This window comes from Nuphar pumila, chromosome 14 (genome assembly GCF_984573655.1).
Source record: "Nuphar pumila chromosome 14, dmNupPumi1.hap1.1, whole genome shotgun sequence".
Taxonomy (NCBI): domain Eukaryota; kingdom Viridiplantae; phylum Streptophyta; class Magnoliopsida; order Nymphaeales; family Nymphaeaceae; genus Nuphar; species Nuphar pumila.
In genome coordinates, this window is record NC_143262.1 from 13,897,947 (window position 1) to 13,922,251 (window position 24,305).

Consider the following 24,305-nt stretch of genomic DNA (forward strand, 5'->3'; position numbering starts at 1 on the left):
TGCTCTAGAAAGAACGTTGCATGTGCACCAAAACTAAAACATTACTGTTCCAATGGCTCTCATTGACTATGTTTACCTTGCAGCAGCCATGTAATCACTCTTGTTTAGGGATGTCAACTGTTCAGATTTTATCAGCTTTCCAACCGGATTCAACTTTATTTAATCAAATTTGTTAAAGTCAAGATGGTATCTGATTATAATGGGATGTTGATATCTGAAATCCGATTACATGTAAAAAACTGGATTTGGTATGAGCTTTTCACCACATGCATCCCAATTAGGGATGCAAACTGTTCGTATCCGGAACAGCTAAATACATAAGAATTTATATCACAATCGGAACAGTAAAAAATTACAAAACCTCCATCTCAGATCCTACCCATTTGCATCCCTAATCATAATATAAATTCTTATCCATTTAGCCAACACCCAATTAGTCAAATTTTATCATTTTGCCACATCTGATCCGAATCCGAACAGTTTGCATCCCTAGATGATGGCCATGAGTCAAGCATGAAAATAAACTGCTTGACTTGGCTTCGCTTATGTAGGCTCATTAAGAGAATATTTATATATTGATTGTACTATCCTTTTTGGTAAAAACCGCCTATTTCTATTGAGAAGACTAACCTAGGGTTAAATCCATCCTTAACTATTCTACACCTTAGTTTAGATCTTGATACTAGGATTGGATCCTTTGACCTCAGCCCATTTGAAGCGGCCTATGATTATAGCCGAAGCTCTACCGGACCGGTGGCATGCTCGCCGCTGACCTTAAAAGGATCCCATAAACTTGAGGTTAACTACAATTTTGTTTCAATTCAAAATTTTGGCTTTTTTTTTATGTTGATCGATGTTGTTTGAGCCTTGATAGTGTTCTTTTACCATCAAGACTGAGAGCCTTGATAGTATTCTGTTTAGTGGGAACCGGCTTTTGGATCAATGGAAAATCGCCTGTGTACAGGTTTTTTGGTTGATCCAAAATCAATAACTATAAAGTCATCAATTTTTCTTGGCTTATAAAAATACTTTTTTTCATCGAAAAAATGTGATCCAAGAGCCGATTCCGACTAAATTGAGCATGCTAAACACATCCAATGGTTCAGATCTATCCACTACAACAAAGCAGTAGATTAGCGACGACCACATTCCGTCGCTAATCCGTCGCACGGATTAGCGACAACGAGGCGACAGTATGCTTACGTCGCGAATATTTCGACGCTAACTGGCGACGGAATTATTCTGTCGCCAGGTCCGTCGCTAATTGAGACGGAATAACGAGCGCTATATTCCGTCGCCAATCCGCCGGTACTAAACGGCGACCACAGCTTGGCGACGGATTTACTTCCGTCGCTATGCCATCGCTAGATTACTATGAATAGCGACAGATGGTTCCGTCGCTAATCCGTCGCAAACATGAAAAAAAATTAAAAAAAAAATTATTTGAAAATTAAATACCGAGAACTGTACAATTTCTATTTCCTGTACAATTTGTATTTCCTGTAAATAAAAAACAAACCACACAAAAAAAATCATATAACAAGAATCTACAACAATTAATCGTTCCACCTTAAAATTAAGAAGTTTAATTATTTACAATTCAACAATTACAGTTAGGAAAAATAAAAAAAATAAAACTTCTTCAACACAGTCCTCTAATCATCGCCAAGATTTTGTGCGTCTTCTTGTTCATTGTCTTTATCTGTCCCTTCAGCTCCACTACGCTGATTATCGCTAGCAGCCTACACAAGAAAAGAACAGTCAGTATTGATAAACAAAATATAATGAAATAAATTACACACTATATGTGATTCTATCATGTGCTCATGTGTGATCTAAGGCAATAAAAAAACTCTATATGTGATTCTATCATGCTCATATGTGCTCTAAGGCAGACAAAAAGTTATATATATATATATATATATATATATATATATATATATATATATATATATATATATATATATATATATATATATATATATATATATGTGTGTGATTCTATCATGCTCATATGTGTGCTAAGGCAGTCAAAAAATTGAATATGTGATTATAGCATGTTCATATGTGTTCTAAGGCATCTAGAAAAACTCTATATGTGATTCTACCATGCTCAGATGTGCTTTAAGGTAGGCAAAAAACTATATATGTGATTCGATCATGCTCGTATGTGTGCTAAGGCAGTAAAAAAATTGAATATGTGAATATAGCATGCTCATATGTGCTCTAAGGCAGGCAAAGCAAAAAATTTTATATGTGATTCTATCATAAATGATATATAACATGTTCATATGTGTTCTAAGGCAGTAAAAAAACTCTATATGTTATTATAGCATGCTCATATGTGTGCTAAGGCAGTCAAAAAACTGAATATGTGATTATAATATGCTCATATGTGTTCTTAGGCAGTCAAAAAACTGAATATGTGTTCTAATGCAGTAAAAAAAACTTTATATGTGATTCTATCATGCTCATATGTGTTCTTAGGCAGGCAAAAAAACTTTATATGTGATTATAGCATGCTCATATGTGCTCTAATACAATAAAAAAACTCTATATGTTATTATAGCATGCTCATATGTGCTCTAAGGCAGTCAAAAAACTGAATATGTGATTATAACATGCTCATATGTGTTCTTAGGCAGGCAAAAAACTGAATATGTGATTATAGCATGCTCATATGTGTTCTAATGCAGTCAAAAAAACTTTATATGTGATTCTATCATGCTCATATGTGCTCTAAGGCAGACAAAAAGTTATATATATATGTGATTCTATCATGCTCATATGTGTGCTAAGGCAGTCAAAAAATTGAATATGTGATTATAGCATGTTCATATGTGTTCTAAGGCATCTAGAAAAACTCTATATGTGATTCTACCATGCTCAGATGTGCTTTAAGGCAGGCAAAAAACTATATATGTGATTCGATCATGCTCGTATGTGTGCTAAGGCAGTCAAAAAATTGAATATGTGAATATAACATGCTCATATGTGCTCTAAGGCAGGCAAAGCAAAAAATTTTATATGTGATTCTATCATAAATGATATATAGCATGTTCATATGTGTTCTAAGGCAGTAAAAAAACTCTATATGTTATTATAGCATGCTCATATGTGTGCTAAGGCAGTCAAAAAACTGAATATGTGATTATAATATGCTCATATGTGTTCTTAGGCAGTCAAAAAACTTAATATGTGATTATAGCATGCTCATATGTGTTCTAATGCAGTCAAAAAAACTTTATATGTGATTCTATCATGCTCATATGTGTTCTTAGGCAGTCAAAAAAACTTTATATGTGATTCTATCATGCTCATATGTGCTCTAAGGCAGACAAAAAAACTTTATATGTGATTATAGCATGCTCATATGTGCTCTAATGCAATAAAAAAACTCTATATGTTATTATAGCATGCTCATATGTGCTCTAAGGCAGTCAAAAAACTGAATATGTGATTATACCTGAGAGGGACCTGGAATCGAAGATCCCCTATCCTGAACAACGACCTTGATCTCATTTCGGAGAAAGGGGGCGACGGTGTATTGGAAGTAGTTATTCAGTGATTCATTAATGATCTCGCGTACATCATCACCGGAAAGAATAGTCGGCTGCTTGGAGCTTATGTCGGCGCAAGAAGTCGGTGAGCCGTAACTGGAAGAACCAATAACTGGTGAAGTGTTCATATTACTCCCAAACCCGAACACGCGACCTTTTTTGGGTTCACCTGCTGCAGTCACCCATGCTGTAGGATCAAATGATGGATGCTGAGTAGCGTCATCGCCATATCGCTCTACCATCTGTTGCTCATATGCCTCCTACAAAATAATGTTTAAAGTATTCATTAATAATTAATGATAACATTATGATAACTTGCATATATATTGCAATGATTATTAATAGAATTAATACATACCGTTGTCGTTCTCGCCTTCTCTGATACGAAGACTCCCGTGGTCTTCCGTTTATGTGTTTCTACAAACACATCTTTATATGGTACACTGCCTCCTTTTTCTACTTCCTGCGAAGTTAAATAACAAAAGATTTAGTACACAAGTTTGCAACAATACTTATAAAATTAATATTATATATTGATGAGTTACCATTTTCTTTAGGTGGCTCCCAAATGTCTTAGATCCACCTGTGTGTAGATGGGCTTCGGGCATCTTCGATCGATTTTGTGCAGCCTTCGCAGAGCGATTTCTAAATGCATCTCCCGCCCACTTATCGCACATTTCATCCCAGTAATCTCTCCTGATAGTAATAGGACCATGGCCCTTCCACAGTAATGGATCATCTACTACGCCAGATGCTTTTTTTGCTGCAGTCTTCATAGTGTGCAACATGTCTACAAATCGATTGGCAGCCACCTTCTGCCACACCTTCCTTGCATCATTTTCTTCCACCGTAGTTGCGAAGCGATTCGAAGCCTACAAATATTTTTAGAAAGTTAGTAGACATTGCTTAAATAAATTAAATATGAAACACATTAACTATGAGAAACAACTGTATACCATGAATGAGGACCACAATCTGTCTAACACCTCCTTTGGGTACTCTTTCCATTGAGCAACTGGTCCTGGTAGATGTTGAAGAAGTGAATTCCTAATCTCCCGTACTACTTCTTGTGGCTCAAACCTCGTGCTGCACATGAATTGTTATACAGTAAATATCAATATAAAATATTTAAAAGATATGCAATAATTGAAAACAAAATACTTACGGTCGATTATCGATATACACTATTTCCTGTGTTGGCTGTTGACTTGTGTGATCAACTGGTGTAGGTGGGTCGTGTACAGGCGCAACATCATCTGTAAAAAAATACATTAGAAATTCTCAAAATGCGCATTTGAACTAATCAAGCATCCAATTAGTTATATGATATACCTATCACAGGAGCCCGTGAAGATGAAGGTTGAGCCTGGCTACTACTGGATGAGCGACCACTATAACCTCCATGAACCATATTCTAACAAATAACATATGTCATACAATACATTCAAATAATTCACATCAAGTATTACAATACATTCAAGTCATTCACATCAAGCATTGCATCGCGTCGAACTTCAGCGTCAACAGGATGCGTGATCTTATTTTCATCGTGTCGAACTTTATTTGCATGCCATCTCATGTGTTTAGCTGTCCTTGAAGACATATACAATCGCTGCAATCTAGGAGTGATAGGAAAGTAGCGGAGCGACTTGTATGAAACTTTCTTTGATCTCGTGCTACCATTGCCTCTTGTCTTTGGCTTGAACCGAGGATGCCCACATGACGAGCATGATATGTCGTTTTCCTGCTCCTTGAAATACAACATGCAGTGATTTGGACAAACATCAATCTTTTTGTAACTCATACCTAGAGCGTTGACCATAACTTTCGCACGATAGAAATTTTGTGGCAATTTCTCATCTTTAGGCAACATACTCTTCACAATCATGCACAAACGGTCAAAACATGATTGACTCAAATTATACTCGGACTTCAAATTCATTAGTTGAAGAACTGCAGACAAGATAGTGTGACTCTCACAACCGTTCCAAAGTGGCTCATCAGCATCTCTAAGAAAATCATAAAATCTACTAGCTGCATCGTTTGGTGATTCTTCATCTACGGCAGTTCTTACATCACTAGAACTCATAGCAGAACCCAGTTCTGTTCCTGCAGCATCAAATAACAAATTCGTATATGGATTATCGTGCACCACATTCACCCGTGCATCAAAATCGTTTCTAAATTCTTCTCCATGAAACGTCCAGTTCTGATAATCACTCACAAAACCCTTCCTGTATAGGTGATGTCTAACGCCATGAGGTTCTATAAATCGATTATTCTTACAAATCTTGCAGGGACACCTAATCCGACCTGTGGGATCTACTGTACTGACACTTGCCGTTGCAAATTCAATAAAACTGTCAACACCATCCATATATTCATGCGATAACTCATTGTCCACTATCCTACGGTACATCCATTCACAGTTTGCAGTCATTCTGTCGTATGATGTTACGAATAGTATCCTAACCAGTTAAAAGAGAACCATCAGAATGCTATGATGAAGAAAATATCAAATTTATCATGCAATATATGATGTCATACAATCACAAGAATTATGATACATGCATTGATAACTTAATATTTTCATGTGCAAACTATTCATGACACGATACATTCATTTGAAGCATGCTTTTAGTATACAATTTCACATGGTAGACATAATCAAATTGAAAGTAACTACATGTAAGCATGGATACAATCACATCAAACATTGCAATACATCGAAATAATTCATATCAAACAAATGTCAAACATGTACCTGCAGCAAACACACTTCAATATCTCACTAACTACTACCATGCCTAGCATGGACTCCGTACTCCAAAAATAAGAACACTTCCATATTCATACATTAAAATCATGCTCAGCATGATCTCCGAACTCCAACAAAGCAGTCCTAGATATCAACAACTAAGTGAGTGTGAACAATAAAGTGTTACATTCAATAAATTAAAAAACATGTGATGCGCTTGCATCACTTACTCACCACGGGTATTTACCCGATTTGCATTGTTTTTGTCACTTACTTACCACGAGTGGCGGGGCACAAGCGAGTTCCGTTGAGAAATCTGCAAAAAACACTGTGTTAAAATGAATATTGAAGCTAATTAGGAAAACACAAACACTTATGCAATGCAAAAAACAACTAAACTGATGATGATATATCTAATGATGAAATGCGATGAAATAAAGTGTGCAAGTAATGTACTGCAATGAATATTGAAGCTAATTAGGGAAACACAAACACTTATGCAAAGGAAGCAAAAAGACTAAACAGAACTTTTACAAGAATGAAAAACTAAAAGATTAACAAAAATTAGCAGAACAAGAAATGCAGACAAGGAATTATCTAAACATGAAATGCAATGATGAAAAGCAAACACAAAAAAATGAAACAAGAAAATAACGAGAAAAACACAATTGGAAATTGAAATACAGGAAAACAGAAAATTGAACTTGTAAAAAAATTCAGGAAAATAAAATTTGAATGAAATAGACATAAAAAAATCAGATAAAAGCATGAAACATAAAACTGGACAAACAAATTTTTGAATGAAAGAAAAGAAAACAGGTAAAAATTAAAAACAGGAAATTAGAACCAGAAATTAAAAACAGGAACAATTAGCAACAGAAAAAAAAACTAAAAACTATACCTAATGTAAACAGTAAAGCAAACAGAAAATTACTGAAAATTCAGAAAAGAAAAACAGGTAATGCAATGCTGAAAAAGAAAGCAAACAGGAACCGACTCAATTGAAAAGCAGGAAATTCAACAATGATAAAAAAATAAAAAATTGACATCAAACAAGACAAAATGAAAATCATATTTATGCTAAAGATGAAAACAAGAATTGGAATAGTTCGAGAATTAGGAAACACAAATCTATTACGATGACTGAATCATAATGCAGAAACACTGAATTAAAAACAAATAGAGACAATTGAATGTAAACTGAAAGTGTAATGCAGAAAAAAAACACAAGAAATAAAAAAAAAACATGAAATTGACGACTGTAAAACAAGAAAAATTAACAATGAACAACAACAATCGACAAACAATGAAAATAAAAACTCAGATTTATGAACCGATTGAAAAAATTTGCAGATGCTTAAGATGGGAAACAGAGAAACAAATGCTAATTCGATCTATTGTTTTTTTCTTTTCTTTTTTATTTCTCTTGTTTTTGTTTTTTATTTATTCTGTTTTATACAGAATTAGTGGAAGAAGAAGAAAATGCAGATGAGGAATCGGAGGAGGAAGAAGAAGAAGAAGAAGAAGAAGAAGAAGAAGGAAGATGACTTACCGTACCGAAAATGATTACCTACGCGTCGCCGGGCGGTGGCGGGAGGCTGACGGGGAGCGGCAGCTGGCGAGCGGTGGACGACTGGCGAGCGGCGGCTGGCGAGCGGTGGACGGCTGGGGAGCGGTGGCGAGAGCCGACGGGCGGCGGGAGGGAGAGGGCGGCGGGCGGGAGCAAGACAGCGAAACAGGAAAAAGAGAAAGAGGGATGAGATTAGGGATTTACGCGACATTTAGCGACAGAATAATTCTGTCGCTAAGCCGTCGTAAATCAAAATACCAAAAAAGCGACGGAATATATTCTGTCGCTACGCCGTCGCTAATTAGCGACGACAGAGTTCCCTCTCTAAATCCATCGCTAAAATGGTGTTCTTGTAATAAGAATTAGCGACAAAAAATTGCAGTCGCTAATCCGTCGCTAAGTAGCGACAGATTAGCGATAAAAGTTGTTTCCTCGCTAATCTGTCGCGAATTAGCGATAGATTGTATCTCTAGCTAATCTGTCGCTAATTAGCGACGGAAAAAATCCATCGCAAATTTCCGTCGCTAATTAACAATTTTCTTGTAGTGATCGTAAAACACTTCAAACTATAGGGCAGAACGAGAAAAGCGGGCATAATATGTTCAGTTATATATATATATATACATATACATATATATATATATATATAGAGAGAGAGAGAGAGGATTAGGTCTTAAACAGTCATCCCTTAAACCATCCTAAATGGCATCCAAGAGCTAAGTTTCTGGCTTTTGGTTGATTTGAACTTATTGATGTATCTTTTATAGCTTGCTTAGCAGAAAAACATGTACTAGATTAAGCATTTTTCATGTTTAGGAGAGTTTTTAGAGAGATAGAAAATCAACAGTTTATATTGCACTAAAACCTATGATGAAGTAAAATCAAATTTCCTCATTAAATTAATTCTATTCAAAGCCTGGGTTTTTAGTATATGCTAGACAAATGGCCCATCGTTACGGAGGGAGGAAAGACAAAAGAAGGCTTTTTATGGCGTAACTATTGGAAATACCTAATAAGAGATAACAACTATTGGAAATAACTAATAAGAGATAACATGGATTGTGTTGCTAATGATTAGGTATCACATAATAACATTTTTAATAAAATTACAAGACACTTAAAAAAATAAGATATATTGCTGATGAATTGAAAATAAGTTTTTTCCCAACTTAAAAATCTGGCAATGAAAAGACACATTATCGGTAACTTTTTTGTTTTCTCTGATGTGAGAGAATGGACCTCGACTCTTCCCATCTCCTAAATCAAGCACTGATAAAATCGGTAAGTTAAATGGTTAGCCTATTTCCAATGGATAAAATCGGTAAGTTAAATAGTTAGCCAATTTCCTAGGATATCTCAGGTGATCTTGATAAAATCGGTAAGTTATATCTCAAGAAGATCTGTAACAGCCAAATGACCCCAGACGATAAGATTATCCAAATGGTTCGTAACAGCCAACATATTTTATGAGATCAGATTTGCGAATATCATTAATTTTATTCTTTCCTTTTTGTATTTTTCTGTTTTGTAATCTTCTGTAACTATATCTCAAGTAATCTCTCATACATATCAATGAAATCATTTCTCACGTAACGTCTTTTTCTCTCATTCTCACGTTCTCTGATTTTCACATGGTATCCGAGCAAACATTGTTTTGAATAAGCCCGATTAGTCTTCTTCACGATGAGCTGTAAAAGCAACACCAAAGTTCAGTCTCCTTTGGAATCCATCCATAATCCTTTCTATTTGCATCACTCGAACAACCCAGGGCAGGTCTTGGAGTAGAGTGTACTCACCGAAAACAACTATCAGCTTTAGAGTTGTGCTATCATTGTTTTCATCTCAGCAAAGAACATGATGCTCCAACAGCACAAAATTTTACAGCATGGACCCACGGACCCACTGCAATAACATAGTACTCTCCTGGCTTTTAAACTCTTTATCCTGTCAACTCTCTGAATCTATGATATATAGGGTGACTGCTACCTGTATTTGGAATGATCTCCTAGAAAGATTTTCAGAAACTAATGGACTCAGGATATATCAAATCAAATGGGCCATTGCGACTCTCCCACAAGAAAAACTCTCAGTGGCAGCATACTATCATAGTAACAAAAGTTTGAAATGGCAAAAATATAGGCACTCAAAAACTCGCAAGAATTTGATTTTTTTTTTACTTTTGTATTTTTTGGCAAAATCTCGATAATAAAAAATAAAAAATATATTTTTATAACAAATATAAAAACAAATTATTTAAAATAAAAACTATATGGTTTTTTTATGATAAATATCACGTTTAAATCATGATATTTATGTTTTGACAAAAAAAAACATGATATTTTAAAAATATCATGAGAAATTGACGTTTTTAGCTTTCAGGTCATTTCTCACAATATTATCGCAAGATTTTCATAAATCTCACGATATTTGTCACTATGCATACTATACCAAAATGAAAATTTTGTGAGACGAGATGTTTGTTCATGTTATTCTTCCCGCATGCACATGTGGGGCTACCAAGGCTCTTGTTGATATATACCAGCAAGAAATACTCATTCATTTTCTCATGGATTGAATGAATCATTTGCTTCAGTCAAAAGCCAGATTCTTATAATTAATGGACTCATTGCCAAGAATCAATAAAGCGTACAACTTGTTTTTGCAAGAAGAACATTAAAGGAAACTACGTGTTGAACCCAACATGGAAGTGGACGTAGTTGTCATGGTTGAGAGTACTAGTCGAGGTTTTAAATTTCAAAAGGAATGACGTTTTAAAGAAGTTTTTCATGAATGCCTAAAGTGTGACCACTATAACAAACTCGGTCATACCATAGATCGATGTTATGTGTTGCATGATTATCCCCAAAGGCAAGCTAATGTAGCCCAAGTTCAAGTGCAGAACAATATTTCAAGTTGTGCTATTCAACCTCAGTTTACCATGGAACAGGTCAATTATCTTCTTTCTCTCATCCTGAGAGGTAACCAACAACCCACAACCAACATGTCAGGTAATCTCCCAATTTCATCTTCTTCTCTATCTAGTTTTTGGATTCTTGACACAGGAGCAACATACCACATGTGTTGTTCGCTCTCTATGTTATCGTCCACCGAAAGTTATAAATCATCCAAACCTGTAAAACTTCTGGATGAATCCTTCTCTCCGGTCACCCATGTTGGAAAAGCTCTTGTTACTCTTAATATTGAACTCATTGATGTCCTTTACATGTCCTCTTTCATGTTCAATCTAATTTCAGTCAATAAACTTGTTAAATCCGTTGATTGTAATGTTTTTTTTCTTCTAATCATTGTGAAATTCAAGACTTTCACTCAAAGAGGAAGATTGAAGTAGGTAGAGTATGTGCAGGTATATAATATCTTGATGTGGATTCAAATAAGGTTGTTGCCACCATCATTGATCAAGCTCCGATGTTCGATCTTTGGCATTAGAGGTCAGGACATCCTTCTATTCAGCATCATAAAACTTTATTTCAGATTAATGATTGTATTTCTTTCAATAATTGTCATTGTCAAGTCTGTCCCCTCGCTAAGCAGACGTGTTTGCCATTTCCTTCTAGTGAAAATTGTTCATCATATCCTTTTGAATTAGTTTATTTTGACACTGGGGGTGGCTATGCTATACACCCATCACTGGAGCCCATTATTTCCTAACGGTGGTGGATGACTATAATCAGACCACTTGAGTGTTTCACATGTGTTTCAAATCCCATACCCAAGATTTTTTTATAACCTTTGTCATGATGGTTAAAACTCAATTTTATTCACAAGCTAAATGTGTTCGATCAGATAATGGATCCAATTTTTTTTTATTCTTCATGAAAATGAGATTTTACACCATCATATTGTGTTTCAACACCCCCAACAAAATGGGATTGTTGAATGCAAACACAAACACTTACTCAAAGTTGCAAGAGATTTACGTTTTCAATCTAACTTGCCATTAAAAATCTGGGGTGAATGTGTCCTCACCAAAGCATATCTCATGAATCATATTCCCACTTTCGTTCTAAATAAAGAAGTGGATACAATGCTTCATGAGTTCTTTATAAATCTGAACCTAAGTATAAACACTTGCATGCTTTTTTATGTCTCTGCTATGCTCATAACGTCCATTACAAGCACAAATTTGATAATAGTGCTCATAAATGTGTGTTTGTTAGGTATCTATTCGGTAAAAAAAGATACAAAGTCTTTGACCTCGAAACTCAATCTATGTTTGTAAGTCGTGATGTTATATTCCATGAAAAAAATTCCTTATCAATAAAGTATTAACCATCTCTAAAATGAATCTGTGATTTCTTTTTCCATTGACGAGCTTTCTCCTAGTCCTGTTAGTCTAGATGCAGCTCCAAATCACAACATTCAAACTCCGGATCCAATCTAGTCTGAAACTCTAAATGAAAAGAAACCTTGTGAAAATCATGATATCACTGAAACAAATAGATCCAATGACAACATTAGGAGATTCACACGTGTCAAATCTACCCCCACTTACTTGAAGGATTATGAATGTCCGCATGCAGCACTCTATATAGATACATCCCAATTCAAGTGGGTCATCTTTTTTCCTTTGCAATTATTTATCCTTTTCAAGATTTTCTAAAAATCACATCATATTTCTTGCATCCATTTGATCGCACGATGAACCCAAAGATTTTTTGTATGCCATTGGTGATGAGAAATGGAGACATGCCATGGAAGCTGAAACAAAGGCACTTGAGGAAAATAACACGGACTATTGCCTAATTGCCCTCAGGAAAGAAGGCCATTGGATCAAAGTGGGTTTTCAAAATTAAATACAGGTCAGATGGGTCCATCAAATGATATAAAGCATGGTAGCAAAAGGATACACACAACAGAAGGGTTTGGACTATCATGACATATTTGCTGCTATGGCAAAATTCGTCACAATGCGATATTTACTTTCTCTGGCAGCCATCTAACAATAGAGCCTCGGGTTTACAAATTCAATAAATCCCTATATAACTTAAAACAAGCATCAAGATAATGGTTTGCAAAATTTTCTCAAGTTCTTAAAGAGGCTAGTTTCAAACAATCCCTTGCGGAGTACTCCTTGTTTTTCTTATCTCAGGAACCAAAAGAACCTTTATCCTAGTTTATGTTAATGATGTAATAGTGATAGGAAACAATGAACCCATGATTTGCAAATTGAAGAAATCCCTTGATAATCGTTTCCACGTCAAAGACTTGAGAAGTCTCAAATATTTGCTTGGGATCAAGGTGGCACAATCCAAATAAGGAATCTTCATAAATTAGAGAAAATATACTTTGGAATTATTGAAAGATGTAGGACACCTTGGGGCAAAACCAAGCGATATACCCATGGAGCAAAGGCTCAAACTGGGGCATATGGGAGATCCATTAAAAGATCTTATATCTTATAAGAGATTGGCGGGATGTCTAATTTACATCACCATTACCCGTCCTAACATCACCTATTCAGTAAATATTTTGAGTCAATTTATGCATGAACAAAGGGAATCTCCTTGGGATGTAGCTGTGAAATTATTGTGTTATCTTTAACGCACATCAAGTCAAGGAATATTATTAAATGCAAATAGTGAGCTCAAATTATCATTGTTACTCTGATTTAAATTGGGCTAGTTACCCATTTACCCATAGATCCATCAATATTTCTTAGATCAATCCCTATCTCTTGGAAAAGAAAAAAACAACCCATAATGTCCAGATCCTTAGTGGAAGCAAAGTACTGGTCTATGGCAGCAACTACCAGTGAAGTGGTATGGTTAAAATGTGTTCCATGATCTGGGAATTGATAGTGCTCAACTAGTCACATTGTATTGTGATAAGCAATCTGCATTACATACAGTTGTGAACCCTGTGTTCTACGAGTGTACCAAGCATATCGAACTTGATTGTTATTTTGTCAAAGAAAAATGGTGTGATTTTTGTAACACCCCCTATTATGTTTAGAACATGGGTACATGTTTTTCTTTTTTTGAAAACAAAAAAGTCAAGGGAAGGTCTCTCTCTCTCTGTCTCTCTCTCTCTCTCTCTCTTGCAGGTAGATGCGGTAGTGTGAGGCTAGTGGTGAAGGATGAGGCTGTTGAGGGTGAGGGGGCACCGGGGGCCACCATAGAGGTCCCTTCTTCTTTGTCTTTGTTCTTCCCCCTTTTCTTCCCTCTTCTTCATTATTTTTCGTTCTTCCCCTATTTTTAGATTTTTTTCAAAAAATAGGGTTTTTTTCTTTGATTTTCATTTATTAGTTCTTTGATTTTCATTGATTGGGGTTTTTTATTTTGATTATCATTGATTAGGCATTTGAATCAAATTTCTTAAAATAAGGCTTTTTGTAGTTAATTTAATTAGGTTTTTTATTTGATTTTCTTTGATTAGGGCTTTGAATCAATTTTTTTTAAAATAGGGCTTTTAATAGTTAATTTGATTAGGGTTTTCTTTGATTTGATTAAAGTCTTTACTTTTATTTTATATGATTAGGGCTTTGAATCATGTTTTTCATAATTAGAGTTTTTTTTAGTTAATTTGATTAGGGCTTTGAATCAAAAAGTTTAAATTAAAGCGTTTATAGTTAATTTGATTAGGGTTTTATGATTTAATAGGGTTTGATAATTTGATTTTTATAGTTAATTTGATTTAGTATGATTTGATATTTTTATGATAAACTTTTATAATTAGATGTAATATGACATTGATTAAATCATTTATGTATCAAAAAAATGTCAATTCTTATTTTTTCTCAAAATACTCAAATTTTAAACATTTTTTTAGTTTTTAGATCCAAACCAAGATTTTTTATTTTAAGCATTTTTATGTTATGATATTTAGATTCATTTCATGATCCATATTCGGTGCAAAAAAACATAATAAACTTGTCAAAACATGTAAAATGGTGGGTGGATCGGATCATACAATCCAAAACAAAGTAATCCAGCCCATTATCCATGACTGTTCAAGTTGTCCCAAACAACAAACATTTAGAACACAACATCTAGCTATGGTCAAGGTGGTACAGTTGTTACAGAATCAAGAGAACGAGTGTTATGTCCATTTTGTTTTTTCATTTCATCCGGACAAGCTATCAAAGAAGCTCTTGGGTTTCGAACTTGCAACGTCTCCATACATGGTACATGGTGACGTGGAGTAACTCCTATCAAACAAGCAAAGCCCCCATTGGTATCAATAGGATAAGTTTCTTGTAGGAAATCCCTGACTTAAAAGAAGGTGCATTTTTTGTGCCTTTTAGCCATCCTTTGTCACTTTTGGGCGCCATTGTCAAACCAGGTTTTAGGTTAACCGGGTTTGGAGCAACACTAGGTTTTTCAATCCAGTTTTGCAAAACGGGACGAGGGTATTTTCATTCCTCACCACCACCATGCCACAACAGCCATATGAGGTCCATGCATTGAACCATATTCTGGCTGCGGCTGGCAAATGAGCTGAAAGAGATGAGCTTGAAGTGTTAAAGCTTGGCTCATTTTTGTTTTAAGCCAACCTTAGTTCAAGTTGGCTTGTTTATAAAAAAAATACATTGTTTCAGATCTAGAAGAAATAGTAGTATAAAAAAATACACATAAAATATATCAAAAATACATCTTACTACCTAACAAGTTTATGCGAGTTGAGCCTACCTCACCTATTGCTCATATTCAACTTTTTGAGCCTATTTATGAGTTTGAACAAACACTTTACGAGCTGAACATGAGTCGCCATGAGCAGCTCAGCTTGTTTCTCATCCCTCATTCTGGCCATTTCCAACCAGTCATTGGCCAAAAATGGCTGGACTCTGACCTACTTTTTTTCTTCAATATTGGTAATGACTGGCCACTTTTCGGCCACCCACTGGCCAGAGATTTGCTGAAATAGTGAAGCCATAGGCGGAGCTGTGTGTGTGTGTGGTGGTGGGGGGGGGGGGGGGGGGGGGGAGGGGAGGAGGGGGGCAGGACTCTCTCAGCCCAGTTAAAAAAAAAAAATTTAAAAACCAGTCGTAGCCCAGCCCTGATGAGGAGAGAACAAATGTCACCGGTAAAAGCAACATTACTGGGGCTATGACTTATGCAAAATAAGAAAAGTGAAAATAATAAAAGATTATAGTGAAAACATTAAAGAATATACACATTAAGAATATAAGCATGAATAACAATAAAATCTATAACAATACTGTCCACAAATAGACATATAAAATCTAGTTATCCAGTTGCAGGAACTCTTAGAATCACAAAAAGAAATACCCTTGTGGTGGCACTGCAGTTGCAGAAATACCTAGTTATTCAGTTGTTCTGTCAATGCAGAAAGACATTGATGAGAAGAACAAGGAGATCGAGTATAAAAGAGATCTTAAGGACCAAGTTGTGTTAAATGTTGAAGCTAATGGAAACATAAATTATCTACAAAGAAAAAACAAATTATCAAACTGGAGATGCAAGTCAGACTTGCTTAACAATCATTCTGTGCAGAATTTGTTTCAATCAAACAACAATAATTTTGAACTATTATAAGAATTTGGTACAATCATAATCATATGAGGTGTCAATGGTTGTGATTTCTCTGATGTTAATTAAGTATTCCCTATGAAATCTAGATAGTTTGCTGCAAATCTAGATACAATACCCACTATGCTTGTTTATTTTAGAGTACATTTTCTGTGTGCGTATGTGTGTGCAATGATCTTGTAAGGGTTTATCTCTTTATGCTTTGCAATCATGCTAGAATAGTTTACACTTTTGCAGAAGCCATCATGTTGCAGAAATCTCTGGCAATCTTTTCAGCTTTTATCCTTCTGCAAGATGGTCCTTAGGTTGCAAAAAGTTTAATTATACAGAAATGATCCTCTATGAAAAACTGAGGGAAAGAAAAGGAAATGAGAAAATCAATAATTCCCAGCAACTATGAAACATTAATAACAAATAAAATTCAGCAACTATGAAACATAAATCAATAACCAAGAGTTTTCTCTCCTCATCTATGTCACATGGGTGCGGCACTTTTGTATTTTGATTTATTTTGTCATAAATAAAATTTACGCGCATTGCTATGAACTTCAAATTATCGCACCAGTGTTATATATTGCCATTAGATAATGTTTAAGAACTTTCCGTTGAGGTTGAGAAAGACTGCAGCAGATAGTTTGATTTGTCCATATGAAATAGTTTTTTATTAATAATTGTAGCCATTTTTTAGTTTATCTCAAAAAAAAAATCGGGGGGCGCTGCCCCCGAACCCCCCACTATCACACCAGTTTTTTTTTCTACACCCCTGTTTACCCCCACCCCCACCCCTCTCACATGAATCCTAGCTACGCCTCTGAGTGCAGCCCATGAAGGGTGACACAATCCTGACCATTTTTTAGCAGGTGGACTGACCACTTTTTTTTTTAATGTTTGGTTATATCCGGGCCATTTTCTGACCACCCACTGACCGAAAAATGGCTGGGATGGTACCGACCAGGAAAGGCAGCACCATCATGGCTATTTTTCGACTAGTGGGTTTTATTTTTTTGTTTGTTTTTTTTGTTTTGGTCACCCAACTGTCAGAAAATAGCCAGGCTGGTGTTTGCCAAGAAGGGCAGCACCATCCTGCCCATTTCCCAGCTGCCTATGTTTTTTCTATATTTTTTATTTTTAGTTTTTGGTGACCAAAATCCTGAAAACTAACAAGATTTTTGGTCAGTCAAACAGCTTACAATATAGTTTTTGGCAAACTAGGTTTGCAAAAAACCCTTGTTTTGAAGCAAAACTAAGTTCTTTATAAACATGGTTTTTCCCGTCATCCAAACAATGCCTAATTACCTTTTTTAGCCGATCTTAAAACGAAAGAAATTTTGTATTTGTGTGAATAGGATGCATATTTAATCATTAAAAGACACTGTTTTAAATTCTCATCAATGGGATGCATATTTGATCAATAAAAGGCAGTCTAAACTCTCATCATTATCATCATGCTTTATCTACTGCATGGGATTTGCTTTATAAGTTATGTTTTTTTTTACCTCCTATTTAGAGATCCTTCGTATCACCACTCACTGCCTCCTTTGAAGTTTTTATAGTGTTTTTCTTTTCTTAATTCCTTTCACTTGCGTCATTTCAACCTTTTGTGTCATAACAAGACATACAATATGCTCAAATCATCCTAAATGACATTCTTTAATCTTTTTCTTTATTGGTAAAACTCCACGTTATGATGTACTCATTTGTTATCTTATCCTTTCCCTTCTGTTGCTTATCAGTTGTCCAACATTCACCATTCATTACCAACGGGTCAGATAGGAGAAGTTAGTGCACGTCACCTGCTTAACCCCAGCTTTCTCTGTTGAAAAAAAAAACCTTCACCATTCATTGGTACGAACAATAAGACCATTGACCAAATTACGAGAAGAACTTGTTCACACACTATGAGATGAAAAGGTGAATAAATAAAATCTACGCATGAACCACTAAGAAACCAGGTAAGGCTGGAGGCCAATGTGCAAACAAGATAGTCAGAACATGTTTAGGATTTAGCCAAGGTTTATTGCTTTGGATGGAGGGTTTTCCTAAGAAAAAGAGATTTTAGGGCTACAGGTTTTCAATTATGATTTTGAAAGGTTGAGAAGGCAAATTTTATCCCAAAGGCACACAAAAAAACCGCTAATGATAAGGTGGTGTTGGTAAAATAGTGATGACAAGCTGGTGCCAGCAAAACGGTGACGACAAGTTGCTCTAATGATAAGTCATGGACAAAAAAAATCTCTAATGACAACTTGACTTGTCATCCGAGTTTTTAGGTAAAAGTGCTAACGACAAGTCATCATTTTGAAATTATCATCAGCAAAATTGGATAAAATAGGCTAACTTATTTTAACCATAACTTTTTTATCTTGATGCTGATTTGAGATAATTTTTAATGCGTTGAAAAGATAACATCATCAACGTTAATTCACCTGTTAAGTGAAAAACTAAAATCATTCATTTTGATAGTTAAAAATGTTCTCAAAGTGTGCTCTACTTTGAAAAATAAATTTTTTATTAAATAAGTCACCTTGTTTTGATTATAACTTTCTACTCTAATGTCATATTAACTTGATTTTTGGTTCATTGAAAATCCGAAATCTTCTAATTTAATTTTTATTTTTGAACAAAACCTTGAGAATGTCATTTTAAAGGCCAAAAATAAAGTTGAAGCCATCAAAAGTTTAAAATAGGTCGAAAACATCATATTTTGGTACAAGACTCTGACATGAAATGACTTGGTCAAAATTTGTGTGTCTATAAGTGAACGATGAAAACATTGATTTACCCTTGAAAGCAAGGTTAAAAGAAGATGCCTTCATTGGGTCGGAACGATTTAGACTCAACCTTATGTCCCTTAAGCAAACCATATGGAAGGCTTTCTTACCTTGTTTGAAGTCTCTGTGGTGTTCGTTGTGGAGTCTAATGTGCGTGACATCGAGATAAGATCTCATTTGATGCAAATAGGTCAACCAATGGCTTTAATAAATCTCGCCCACCATGAAAAAACCCTGTTGAACGTGAAAAAATTGATTGTCTATACGTTGGCATTTGAAAAAAAAAAGATTTGATTTTTGTAGGAGGCAAGATTAAAAGAAAACGTGAAGGAATTGATTGCCCTTGGTACTTTCAGGGATCGACGTGCATCAACACCGCTCCAATCAAATTAGGTTGCCAAATTATTGAAGTACTATTGCAAATTTCAATGCGAGGAGCATTCAAGAATTCCTATCACTAATGCCTTACCCTAGCAAATTGTTGAGACTGATTTGAATATAATTTTTGTAAATTGTAATTTGGAGAGCAAGGAATGTAAGAAAAAATATAGAAAAAAATACAAGAGTGGAAGAGGACCATTGAGGACGGTTCCAATACCCACCCCCACTACCAACCGTTGGGTGAAGCAGTTTTCTATACGAAAAGATCTCTACTTTTCGACAATGTCGAGATCATCTTCAATCTCCTCCATTAATACCACTCGTTCCTTTTGGGAGGTCGCGAAGAGGTTCCCAAGACCCTATAATGTACCAATAGCAAGTTTTGGCCCAAAAAAAATGAACAATTAATGAAGGTGTTGTGGGTGGCAGACCCTACCCCAAATTGTCATGATCTGTACAAGGATGAGCATTTGTCCTTATTTGATGCTGAAGATCGAGAACTCATGATGATGAATGTGGCGAAGGCTTCCTAAGGCTTGAAAGTACTTAGTTCAAATATCAATGAAAGCACCAGCAAGAAAAATGTCATCTGGATGGTAGAGAAAACTTCGACAATGCAACTCTTGATGTTTGAAATTGATTAATTCATTATTTTTTATTCTGATAGAAGCCAACATCAGGTCCACCACCAACTAAGTGAGCTCCCTCTTCTAAAGGCTCATATGTGCAGACAATTATATGTTGGAAAGGTGCACGAGTGTAAAGTAGTGCTAAGGGCTGAAATACAGACTGTCGAATAATGTGAAGGGACACGCCAACATTAGAGATCGACTATACCCTTCACTAGCATCTTCTTAGAAACTTGTCTAAGAGATTAGGCAATTTTCAAGGGAGAAGGGATGATGCGGACTCAGATTCAGGTCTGAATTTAGTAGTCCAAGTATGCAGACTCATTTTTTATAGATCCGGATCCAAGCATTAATGCATCAAAATTATGGATTTTTTCTTTTAAATATTGCATCATTAACCAATGAAATGCACATTTGTTTGAGATAAAGTTTTTCCCCACAAACTGAAAAGGCTTTGCGTCATTTGAACAAAGAAATTTACTTCCAAGTATATCATCATTAACGGTCGTAAGTCCATATTCTTCTCTCACATAAATATCTGGATCATCTCCACTAAAATGGTTGAATCTATGGTGTTAAAAAAAACGTTCCTCTTTGCATAATGCTTTGAAATTTGTTAGTATTAGCCCGTCGGTGATCAAGAAATCGATCCCGAGTCCCATGTTTTGGGCCGTTCGGTCCCGTTACGTTGCTTGGCCGCTAAGCGAGCAAAAAGTCAAACCGAAATCAAATGATGGACAACCTTATTACCTTAAACGTTGCCTGCCTTTCTCTCTCTATATAAAAAGGATCCCAAGAAGTATGGGAGGCAGATTTTTTTGGTGTAAGAACAACTGAGTGTAGGCTTCGCTCATTTTGATTCGCCTTGAGTGAGAGAGAGAGGGCAACAAGATGGCCTCCATCTCTTCCATTCACCCTCGCCTCTTCTCTTCTTTTCTTGGGGACTCCCGCCTTCCTTCTGCTCATTCTCTGCATTTACTGTTCGGCTGCAACCCAGGTGATGTGCCATCCTCTCCTTTTTATTAGTTATCCTTTCATTTCAGTGCTTCAAGTGACTTCCTCAGTGAAGAAATTGGCAAAATTCTTTGCACCCATTTCGCACTTACCAATTTAAGATATAGTTTCTGGATATCTGTGTTTATTATTTGGGATTAATGGAGTATGAGTCAATAAACAACACGTAGACTGAATTGGGTCTGTACCCCTTTCGAATGCAGGGAGTAAACACGTGCGGATGCAACTGTCGAGATCATTATCCGGGGTCACAAATCTGTTATTCAGTAAAAGGTTTGCATAGAAACCCATTGTTTCGTATCCCTTGTTTTTACTTTTTTTTTTCATCACTAGTGCAATATGGCACCGTTCTATTGTCATGAAAATTTCAAAGCACGTAGTTCTTGACCCACTTTTGTAAGAGTTTTGAGTTCTACATCGTTAAATATGTGAAGGGCACAAAATACCGATTGCCCGTGAAGGCCTGTCTGTAAGGTTTCTCTTGAGAAGGCCTTCCCATATTTGGTTAGGTTGGTTTCTTGGCCTTGTCCTTGAAATTTGAATTTGGTATTTTGGACAAGTGTTTTTGATTGCCGGTAGCTCGACTTATGCACTTTCAGTACAGTAACATGGAAAATAATTTTTGTGGGAATCCTGCGGGGAAAGGGATCCCTGCACATCATCTCTTTGTGGACATATGCAGCCTGCTAGTGTAAAGTAGCAGAGCCATTTAAATTGGTTATGAGGTCTACTTCTAGCTTATGGGATTGTGTCAGTTGAGTCATGTCCTGGTCTGCAGTGATGTGGGTTAATGGGGATTTTAGTGGGGCAATTATCTGTTGCAACCTTTACGTTTAATGCAGAAAAGAGGTGAAAAATCCCCGTTTCCTGTGACTAAGTTGGAGCATCTACCTTTTATCTTTCCTTCTTTGTTCTTCTCCTGCTGTAGCTTGATCCGGCCATAGATGCAGAAGAGGAAAGGATCATGAACATGCAGTATGTTTATTTTTCTAGGTAGTTGATGCAGCAGCATAATTTAGTTTTAGCAGAACAGATGAGCATTAATTTGCCATCAAGTATAACAAATTAAAAAAGTTAAAGTTGTACAGTCTATATGGAATCTTCTAAAATTCATTCAAGATCAAAACCTGCTCTCCCCTACTAGATGCATCCTTATTTGAGTGGATAGCGTTTGTAAATTCTCATCATGTCATGCTTGAAATGTACTTGAGCCTGTTGAACACAGCTTGTTTGTTCATTGGTTAGAAGGTTGGATGCCCAAAAGAATTTTAAGAGGAAAATTTATGGCCTTATAAAAAATTTTAAACCTAAAAGTCTTGGTCATTCTTCTTTTCACGTTTGGTTTATCTTTTCATGAAAGTTGACCACTAATCACACAACTTGGACAGCCAAATTCAGTTCAGAAAATGATAAACTAGAATATATGTATAGAACAATTTAGGAAATATACTGCCACGTACTAAAAGATTCAGAATGTGAATTTTCATATGCATTTAACTACTAATTAACACTAAATTGAAACTATATGGTTCATTATGTGTCTTTAATTAACAAGGCTAGTTCCTCGCATAAGATGATCCAATACAGCCACATGCAATACCTTCTTCTTCGTTTGGAATATGTTTGCCACAAAGAGCTTGTGGGATGCTCTCTAGAGAGTTAATGGAAAATGAATTAGGATTTAGAAAAGGTTATCTGCAGTGAGGCAAAGAATCTTGGTTCATCTAGATCAATCTAAATTTTTAAATAACAAAGTTAGTGGAGTTCGAGTGAAACCTGGTTCAAGCTCAGTTGCCTTACCCACTAAGTTAAGTATTTACCAACAATTTTCAAGTAATAGTTTTGCAAATAGAAACTATGAAGGTTGAAAACCAAGAGTTGCAAGTTGTTTTAGTTCGACAACATGAATTTTAAAAGGTGACAACACAAAGTTTTCATCTTCCTCACAGTTGCAAATGTGGTTTACGTGCTCACAGAGGAATGTCCAGAAGAACGGGAGGATGAAACCATTGCTAAAAACCGAAAGAGACAAAAGTGGTTGCAGGATAACTTCACGGCCACATACTGAATGCACTCTCAGATACCCTGTTCGACCTCTACTCAAAAGTCAGTATGATGAAGAAGTTGTGGCAAACTCTTAAATGCAAATACAAGACAAAAAAAGCAGGAAATCATAAGTTTTTTGTTATATGTATATGGATTTCAAATTTTTTGATGATAAATCACTGATACCTCAAGTCCATAAGGATGTATATTTTGGCTAATCATATCAAGTCCGAGGGTATGCACCTTGATGAATTATTTCAGGTGGCTGTAATCATTAGTAGATTGCCTTAATCTTGAAAAAATTTATAGAAATGAATTAAAACATAAAAATGAAGAGTTTACCTTAGAACAACTTCTTTAACATTTTAGAATCGAGGAGAAAGCTCAATCTCAAGATAAGAAAAATAAAGTAAAAAAGGTTTGTGCCAAGGTAAACATTGTTGAACACAGACCAAGGTTCAAACCCAAACTTAAGAATAAGAATAAGAAATCCAAATTCATTGCTAAGAAAAAATATTCTATTTTTTGCTATACTTGTGGTAAACTAGGTCACTATGTGAGAAATTGCTAATATAGGAAGAAATTTCAAGGTAATAAGGTTAATAAACTCGATGACAACCTGATGGTTGTAGTAAGTGAAATATTCATGATTAATTTGGATAAAAGGTGGTACGTAGATTCTATATCAAGATTTCATTCATGCAAATGATAGAAGTATGTTCAAAACATATGAAACTGTGAGAGAAGACTATAACTCTATAAGATCTATATGAAAAATTCACATGAAGCTAAGGTTCATGGAAAAGGGAGTGTGAAACTTCGCTTCACCTCTAGAAAATATTTAACCCTCCAAAATGTGTATCACGTACCTACCGTTACGAAGAATCTTGTATCTATCTACTTGTTTACAACACATGGTTGCAAAGTTGTAATGAAATCCAACACTATTATACCGTTAAAGAACTACAAGTTTGTAGGCAAAGGTTACTCTACCGATGGGTTGTTTAAGCCCAATTTAATCAATAAAACTGATTCAACTTCTATTTATATGCTTGACACGTATATT

At 35.5% G+C, this 24,305-nt stretch overlaps 2 protein-coding genes across 8 annotated transcripts in view; one reads left to right on the plus strand and one right to left on the minus strand.

Annotated features, from left to right (window-relative positions):
* Positions 1 to 1,655: 1,655 nt before the first annotated feature.
* LOC149816445 (uncharacterized) lies at positions 1,656 to 3,809 on the minus strand. Its single transcript, XM_089986895.1, has 2 exons — positions 3,467 to 3,809; positions 1,656 to 1,742 (listed from the first exon to the last, which is right to left on the minus strand). The coding sequence occupies exons 1-2, from the start codon at positions 3,800 to 3,802 to the stop codon at positions 1,656 to 1,658; spliced, it is 423 nt and encodes a 140-aa protein (XP_089843021.1). The 5' UTR covers positions 3,803 to 3,809.
* Positions 3,810 to 20,981: 17,172 nt separating this feature from the next.
* Positions 20,982 to 24,305, plus strand: part of LOC149816446 (methionine aminopeptidase 1D, chloroplastic/mitochondrial-like) — a 54,617-nt gene continuing 51,293 nt past the window's right edge. For 3 of the 7 annotated variants that reach the window (XM_089986820.1, XM_089986823.1, XM_089986826.1), the window contains exons 1-2: positions 20,984 to 21,176; positions 21,397 to 21,466. In XM_089986820.1, the coding sequence (XP_089842946.1) occupies positions 21,071 to 21,176; positions 21,397 to 21,466 (176 nt within the window). In that variant the 5' untranslated portion in view covers positions 20,984 to 21,070. Of the gene's footprint in view, positions 21,177 to 21,396; positions 21,467 to 24,305 lie in introns of all 7 variants that reach the window. The other 4 variants (XM_089986821.1, XM_089986824.1, XM_089986822.1 and 1 more) reach the window with 2 other exon arrangements.

Excerpts from the sequence above, each read along its gene's own strand:
- LOC149816445 (XM_089986895.1), bottom strand. The coding sequence starts at position 3,802 with ATGGTAGAGCGATATGGCGATGACGCTACTCAGCATCCATCATTTGAT. Across the intron at positions 1,743-3,466 it reads CGATTCCAGGTCCCTCTCAG|GCTGCTAGCGATAATCAGCG; the intron begins GTATAATCACAT and ends TTTCTTGTGTAG.